The sequence below is a fragment of the Marmota flaviventris genome, chromosome 17 (genome assembly GCF_047511675.1).
Source record: "Marmota flaviventris isolate mMarFla1 chromosome 17, mMarFla1.hap1, whole genome shotgun sequence".
Lineage (NCBI taxonomy): Eukaryota > Metazoa > Chordata > Mammalia > Rodentia > Sciuridae > Marmota > Marmota flaviventris.
In genome coordinates, this window is record NC_092514.1 from 58,489,539 (window position 1) to 58,498,298 (window position 8,760).

The 8,760-nt window shown below is 39.3% G+C and overlaps 1 protein-coding gene across 1 annotated transcript; it reads left to right on the forward strand.

Moving 5' to 3' along the window:
• Positions 1–497: 497 nt before the first annotated feature.
• On the forward strand, positions 498–932 carry LOC114101880 (small nuclear ribonucleoprotein G-like). Its single transcript, XM_027947017.1, has 2 exons — positions 498–538; positions 746–932. Exons 1-2 carry the CDS (start codon positions 498–500, stop codon positions 930–932), a joined length of 228 nt encoding a protein of 75 aa, XP_027802818.1.
• Positions 933–8,760: the final 7,828 nt, after the last annotated feature.

Consider the following 8,760-nt stretch of genomic DNA (forward strand, 5'->3'; position numbering starts at 1 on the left):
AGCCATTAAGTGTGGAGATTCCTTATTGGTTGACTGCTGTATCTAGTTTATGTTAATTAAGATAAGCTGTGTGGAATGTATATATACCCCTCCTGTCCTACAATAAATGGCTCCCACTCCTGCTGTATCAATCTACACAAGTTGCTCGTCAGCCCCGGGTTAGTTTGCTGCAGCCGGACTGCGGCAAAGGTGTACAGGGGCTGGGGTTGTAGCTCAGTGGTAGAGCACTTGCCTAGCATATGTGAGGCCCTGGGTTCGATCCTCAATACCACATAAAAATTAATTAATTAAATAAAGTTATTTTTTAAAAAAAGAAAATTAAAGGTGTATGTAGGGGCCCAACCTAAATGCCAGGGAGAGGATACTGAATTAATCATCCATGGAAAGAAATCATAGAATTCCAAGTCAGAATATAATTGAATCACTGTGAACATGAAGGAGGCTGCCAATTCAATTTCAAAGTATCTCTGAGCCTCTGAGCCTGCCGGATAGACAACATGAGCTATGCTTACCCTCCCAAGCTGAAAAAAAATTATGGATGAGAAGTTATCATTGAAATTAAATAGTAATCCAGGCACCATGGCACACACCTGTAATCCCAGTAGCTTGGGAGGCTGAGGCAGGAGGATCACCAAAGCCAGCCTCAGCAAAAGTGAGGCGCTAAGTAACTCAGTGAGACCCTATTTCTAAATAAAATACAAAATAGGGCTGGGGACGTGGCTCAGGGGTCAAGCATCCCTGGTACCAAGAAAATAAAAAAGAAATTAAATGGTGGCAGACATGTCCAAGAAATATTGCTGGGATTTGATCCCTTTATGAATCTTGTGATAGATGCATTGTGGAAATGGCAATCAGTGGAACAGAACAATATTGAAATGATGGCAACACAAGGAAATAGTATTGTTGTGTTAGAAGGCTTGGAACAAGTATAAATAATGGCTGTTCAGCAGAGAAATCCATGCCCTCTCTCCTAGGGGCCTGTTTAACTATGACATTAAAATCAGGTCATGTACATTTTCATATTAAACTTTTTGTTAAACTTGTTTTTTTTTTGGGGGGGGGGTACCAGGGATTGAACTCGGGAGCACTTGACCACTGAGCCACACCCCCAGTCACCCCCTTCTTTTTTTTTCTTTTTTTTTTTTTTGTATTTTATATAGAGACAGGATCTCACTGAGTTGCTTAGCACCTCGCTATTGCTGAGGCTGGCTATGAACTCTGGATCCTCCTGCCTTAGCCTCCAGAGCCAGGTGTGTGCCACCGTGCCCAGCTTGTTTTATTTTATTTTTTATTTTTATTATTATTATTTTTTTAGATATAGTTGGACACAACACTTTTGACTAATCCATTGAACTTCTTCTTCTTTTTTAAAAACTATTTTTAGTTGTAGATGAACACAATACCTTTATTTTATTTTATTTATTTTTATGTGGTGCTGAGGATCAAACCCAGCACCTCACATGTGCTAGGCAAGCTCTACCACTGAGCTACATCCCCAGCCTCTAATCAACTGTACTTCATCCCCTCCCCACCCCTTGCTGTGGGTGAGCATCTGCATATCAGAATATTTGACCTTTTTTGGGATTGGCTTGTTTCACTTAGCATGATAGTCTCCAGATCTACCTATTTACTGGTGAATGTCATAAGGTTGTTCTTTATGGCTGATTAATATTAGGTCACTTTTTTTTAGTCTGGAAACTTGCAGTTTTCAACTCAGCTCAGGATGAGACCCTGAAAAACTCATGCATTTACTTTTTTGGGGGTGAGGGGTACTGGAGATTGAACTTAGGGGCACTCAACCACTGAGTTTTATACTTTATTTTATACCCTATTTTATACTTTATTTAGGGACAGGGTCTCACTGAGTTGCTTAGTGCCTCACAGTTGCTGAGGCTGGCTGAGATCCTGCCTCAGGCTCCCAAGCCGCTGGGATTACAGGTCTGCACCACTTTGCTTGGCATGCATTCACTTTGTAAATGTGTCTGCTTGACTTGGGGAGGCAAGGAGATGAGGGGGATACTTAAAGTGATTGGCTTTATCAAAGATAACAATATACTTTTTCCTCAGCAAGCTCTTTTCCTATCCCTTCCTCATCTTTTTTATATTTTGATATTTCTAAATTTAACTTAATAGGAGGTTTTAATGGGAATATGGTAATTTAAACTGATGAATTAGACATTCAACTAGGGTTTCATTACAAAATGAAAAGTTTTGAATATCCCTGTTTCATTAACCTCCAAATCTGAGTTGTTATTTCTCGGTGTAACTGCAGAACAGAAATTAGAACAGGTTCATAAAAGAGCACAACCAAAAAAAGATACCCTAAAAAGATGTTTTTAAATAAAATTTTCCCTACTGACTTTACACCTTTAAATTTCTCCTGAATTTGGGGAACCTCAAGACTTAACATTTGAAGAGTTTTTGACAGAAATGGACTAAAAAACAGCTTCTTTTGAAAAACCATAAAGATCCCAAATTTTAGCCAGGCATGATGACACATGCTGGTAATCCCAATCTGAGGAGGATGAAACAGGAAAATTGCAAATTCAAAGCCAGCCTGGGCAATTTAGCAAGATCCTGTCTCAGGGGGAAAAAAAAAAAAAAAGGTGGGGGATGGTATAGCTCAGTGGTAAAGCACCCCTTGTTTCAATCCCTAGTACTGAAAAAAAAAAAAAATCCAGAACTTTAACTTTGTCCACACAAAATTGGAGAATTTATGAAGGAACCAATTTTTAAAGGTCTATTAAAGCTTCATATGTCATGACATATGGCTGCTAACAAGCTTCTTTCCAAAGGGTAATCAAATTACAAGGACATACACCAAAGATGGTTTCCAATTTGGATGATTATATAAAACTATAAGGTGAAAAATAGAATCTGGATTTGTAGAATCTTTCTGAAAACACAGATCCCACATAACTGCTATAATCTTTAAATAGCCCAGATTTCTAAATTATTTTTCCTATCTCACTTTCTGTTTGTGCATTCTAGGATCCACCACGCGACCAGCATGCTGGCTTCATACTAGAGGTTCGAAGCATAGAAGTTAACTAGTGAGATCAAAATAAACACACAAAACTCAATTTACCTTTTTCTTTGACCAGGTCTGAGATGGCTCTCCCTCGGGCTCCTGCCTCGAGCCACCCGGTGGGGCAGCGAGGTTACACAAAAGGCTATCAGGAGAGAGAGAGAGAGCATGCCAGGGAGTGGCCTTTTATTGGGGAACAAGAAATTCAGGGGAAAATTCCATCCAATGAAGGTCGAGGGGGACAGCATTCCAAGGTCAGGGTCAGTGATTGGTCTCAGGGTCAATAGTCAGTCACACCCCCACACGGATGGGCTCTCGCACCTAGAGAGGGTGGGGATTAGTTCTGACACAGTTTAGCCAGAACGCCTCACACCCAATCAGGGAGGTGCCCAATCACCTGCGAGAATGGCTTCCCACATATTTCCCCTTTTTTTTCTTAAAAATCAGGCTATGGTTCACTCTTTCGAGTTTCTGCATTCTTGTTCCGAAGACTCGCCATCCTATAATTACAACACAAAAGAGAATTAACAGCAAAGAGAACAATCTAATAATGTACCAGGCCGAGTGTTTAAGAATATTTCCAGGGTTAAATCCATTTAACTCCTTTAATATTTGGTTAGCCAAAGAAGGATCCGAAAAATCAGCTCTATTATTTTGAATGTCTTGGATATGGTGATGAAGTTCCAAAAGATCCAAGCTATTATTATTATTTTGCCAAATACCTAACAAATGGTTTTTAACCTTCTCCCAATCCCAGAGAGAATCATTGCACTTGGCAGCTGTTAACACACACATATTTATAATTTGCATGGCATTAAACCTTTCTTTAAACTTTAAAGCTGAAAGTTCATTACCTATGTCTATGACAGTCGCCTCTAAGGCATTTAATTTAGTCTCAATCCTTTCATCAATACTGATTACGCAGAGCCTTGGAAGTATTTTGAGCTAAATTATTAAGAAATTTTGCATGTTGAATATTTTGAGACAATGTCAGAGAGGCAGAAACACTGGATGCAATAGAAGAAACTAACGCCAAAACACCAACAATTATAATTCCAATAGCACATTTAGGTCTTGCTAGCTGGGCATGAACTTGCTGTAAGACTTGTAAACCAGCATCAGCATACCATGGCTCTGAAATATTAGCAGGTAATAAAACAAAAGAGGGCTGATGAAGTATCAGCACTCCTTTTTCCTCCATTATACCTAGTAATACAATTGGTTAGGTTACATTTATTACATGTAACAACATATCTGTCATCTATCCATTTAACTTTTACATTTCCAATAATTAAGACGTAAGGAGATTGGACACAGGCTTGTAAGCCATAGCAAGATCCCTCCTTACAGTTCTTGCCAACAAATTTTGGTAAAGGCTTGTCTGTAAAATGTAAGAATTCTGAGGCAGCAATTAAGCGCCAAACATCTTTTTGAATACCACCCTCACTGTAAGTCAAAATATTACTAACAAATCCTGCAGGTGTCATAGCAGAATTTTTTCGTAATTGTCTCATCAACTTTTGGAGACCAGTCTAAAATATGCCCACTATCTTTAGACACCTTATGTTGTACGGGAAGGGTATTTACACAATCCATCTAGGAAAGGTGCCAATCTCAATTGTAGAACTATTTGGACAGAGGGGTATTCGTGGAGGTTTTGCAGAAATGACTGGTTTGTTATGGGAAAGTCCCATCTTAATTACTGATCTAGTATAATGTTTTAAGTCTCCATAAATAGAATAATTAGTCAGTCTAGGTCTACCAATCACTGTCTTTTCCTCAAATGATACTTTCAGACAGCCAGCATCGTGGGACCAACACAAAGGTAATTGGGCACTGTAGCCAGAATAATTAAATCTAGTCACATGATTGGGAGTAATATGAGTATCTGTAAATCTTCCCATCATGAATGAGTCATTAGTAAACACTGGAATAGAGTCTCCAGTCCACACAGCTGGGTGTACCAGGGGTGGATCTGGGAAATATGTCCAGTAAATGTCTGTCTGGTTCCCCTTTACCTGACAGCCCAGCAGGGCAATTACTGTCACTACCATCAAGACTGGGGTCCTGTTTTTTCCTAGGAGTCAAATTATTCGGGAAGCCTGTGTTGTTAGCTTCTTCACGTCTTCCCATGAAATTAGCTTTTCGGCTGGGTCAATCTGGTTTCTCTTTGTCTTTTCTGGTTATCTCTTCCTTTTGAATGGGGGCTTCTCCAGGTCGATCTTCAGTCGCTTGAATCTCGGTTCTATCTCTTCCATGTCTGATTGTGCGTTCAGGCACCCAGATAGGACGAAAAGCACCTTCTGGAAAAATACAAGCATGACCTCTGCCCCACATAATCACTGGGTCTGGGCCTTTTGTAAATCTTTCCACAAAACTTCTGCCTAAAGGGCCTGTTACTGTGGGAGACATTTGTCTCTCAGCTGCGGTGTGACCTTCTACGTCACAGTTTAAAACATTTAAAACGAACAAAGCATGATTGAGGCTCTTTTGGGGAGTCATGAACTTATTCTGCCCCTTTAATTTTTGTAATTGAAGCTTAATAGATAAATGAGCTCGTTCTACAATGGCTTGACCTTGGGGATTATAAGGAATTCCTGTTTTATGATTAATTTGAAACTCTTGGCAAAATTGTTGAAAAGAAGAGCTTACATAAGCTGGTGCATTATCTGTTTTGATCTGTATAGGGCACCCTAACACAGCAAAGGCTGCTAGGCAATGAGAAATTACATGTTGAGTATTTTCTTTTGTACGTGCTGTGGCAAAAATAAATCTGGAATATGTATCAACTATTACATGTACATAACATTGCTTACCAAATTGAGGAATATGAGTTACATCCATTTGCCATATTTGATTTGGTTTTAACCCACGGGGATTTACCCCTGATGGTGGAGATGGAGTGTGAATAACACACTTAGGGCATTGACTTACAATTTGACGAAATTGTTCTCTGGTAATATTAATTTTTTTACGTAAGCTAGAAGCATTTTGATGATGCAAGGAATGGGAAGCTTGTGCACAGTCATATGAAGACATCTGTTGACAAATAGCTACTAATTTATCAATCTTGTCATTACCTGAAACTAAAGGTCCTGGAAGATTAGTGTGAGCCCATATGTGTCCTATGAAACATGGGTATTTTTGCATTTGCACTGCCTTTTGTAAATTATGAAATAATTCAAATAACTCTTGTGATGAAGTATACCCAATAACTGAAGTTTCAATATTTTTGGTAACTCCGACTGCATATAAGCTGTCAGAATAAATATTAATAGGCTCATTTGCAAAGTAATTTAAGGCACAAATCAGAGCTTGAAGCTCTGCTCTTTGGGCAGAAGTATATGAAGTTTGCATTACCTCTGTGTGAACACGACTATAAAAACCTGCTTTACCTGAGCTTGAACCATTAGTGAACACTGATAAAGCTTCATCTATAGGGCGTGCATGTACAATCTTTGGAAAAATAAGTGATGTTAATGATGCAAATTGAAAAATTTTATCATGAGGGTAATGACTATCTGGCCAGGAAAATCAGCAAAAGCTATCTGCCATAAGCTAGAAGTTTGAAAAAGCCAATTATTCTGTTGAACAGAAAATGGAATAATTATGATATCAGGCTCAGATCCAATTAATTGTAAAATTCTTGTTCTACCTTTAATGACTAATTGAGCAATAGAGTCATGAAAAGGAATCAATGTTTTTTGAGGGGAGTGGGCTAAATAAATCCACTCAATAATTACCAATCTTTGCCATATGGCTTCTGTTGGGGTATGCTCAGTTGGAAATATTAATAAATACACTATTTCTTTAGGATCAACTCTAGTAAGTTGTGCATTTTTAATCGCACTTTCAACCCTTTTTAAAGCTGCTCTAGGGAGGGGAGGGGGGATAGTAGAGGATAGGAAAGGCAGCAGAACACAACAGACACTAGTATGGCAATATGTAAATCAATGGATGTGTAACTGATGTGATTCTGCAATCTGTATATGGGGTAAAAATGGGAGCTCATAACCCACTTGAATCAAAGTGTGAAATATGATATATCAAGAACTATGTAATGTTTTGAACAGCCAACAATAAAAAATTTAAAAAAAAATAAATAAAGCTGCTCTAGCCTTTAAGGTCAGCTGACGTGGAGAGGTTGGAGAAGGATTTCCTTGTAATATCTGAAATAAAGGACTTAATTCAGAAGTAGTTAGTTTTAAGGATGGTCTCAGCCAATTAACATCTCCTAAAAGTTTTTGAAAATTATTAGGGGTTTGTACGGAAACTGTTCCGCTCCGGTAAAATAAAAAATGACGGCTCTCATGGTCGTCGCAATGACGTCAATTTGCGCGACCATCATCTACTTCCTCATTCTCCACCCGGGGGAGGGCCGACTGGAAGTTTGTGTTCTGGCCAGGCGGAAATGATGACAAGAAGGCGGGCTGATCCGCGCCATGTTGATCCGCCATGCGGGGTTGAGTCCTGCAATATCTATTATCAATAGTAGATGGAGCCTTGAACTTAAAATTACGAGTGCGACATTATTTATTTTTAGCTGTAGTTGGACACAGTACCTTTATTTTACTTATTCATTTCCTTTATTTTACTTATTCATTTTTATATGGTGCTGAGGATCGAACCCAGGGCCTTGCACATTGCTAAGCGAGCAATCTACCACTGAGCCACAACCCCAGCCCCTCCCCATCACTTTTTAAAAATTTTGAGTCATGGTCTTGCTAAGTTGCCAGTCTGCCCTCAAACTTGTGATCCTTTTGCCTCAGCCTCCAAAGTAGCTAGGATTACAGACGTGTGCCATCACTCCCAACTAATAGATTTTATTTTTTTAGAGCATTCTGGGTATGTCAATGAGCATGTTTCTAGGAATGATTGACATGTGGGACAGCAAACTGAGGGGGAAACCCACCCTAAAAGTTAACAGCACAGTCCAATAGATTGGAGGCCCTGATGGTGGAGATGGAGTGTGAATAACACACTTAGGGCATTGACTTACACTTTGACGAGATTGTTCTCTGATAATATTAATTTTTTTATGTAAGCTAGAAGCATTTTGATGATGCAAGGAATGGGAAGCTTGGAGGCCTGGATAGAACAAAAACTTGGAACAACAAGGAAGCAGGAGCAGACACAAGTTCAATTCTTGAGCAGGTGCTTATGATTGCTGCTGCCATTGCCTGAGGACATAAGACTCCAGCCCCTTCACTCTTATGAATCAGACTGATCAGCTATTTTCAAGGGAGTTTCCTGGCCTTCTGTCCCAGATTGGAGCTACATCATTGATCCCTCTTGTTCTGCTACTAGTTCTTCCAACTCTCTAGCCTGAAGACCTCTGTGGGACTATCTAGTTTTTGGTATTGTAAATCAATCTAATAAACCCTCTTTTATAATCATATCTGCATATATATCCTGTTGGATCTGTTCTTCTAGAGAACCCTAATAACCCCTGATCCTACACTTATACAGCTTCCCCAATATCAGCATCCTGTGCCAAAGTGGTACATTTGTTACAATTAGTGACGCTACATTGACATATCATCAACCAAAGTCCACAGCTTACATTAGGGTTCACTCTTGGTGTTGTACATTCTACAGTTTTGGATAAATGTATAATGATAGGTGTCCTTCATTAAAGTGTACAGAATAGCTTTACCACCCTAAATGTTAATTGGGGAGCAGACTGAACAAATGTTAGCTGCAGGGTAGGCTGAACACTTGACCCTCACCCT

Bases quoted from the DNA above. Each gene is read 5' to 3' on its own strand.
- LOC114101880 (XM_027947017.1), top strand. From the start codon at position 498: ATGAGCTATGCTTACCCTCCCAAGCTGAAAAAAAATTATGG. The intron at 539-745 runs ATGAGAAGTTAT...CATCCCTGGTAC, and splicing joins AAGCTGAAAAAAAATTATGG to CAAGAAAATAAAAAAGAAAT.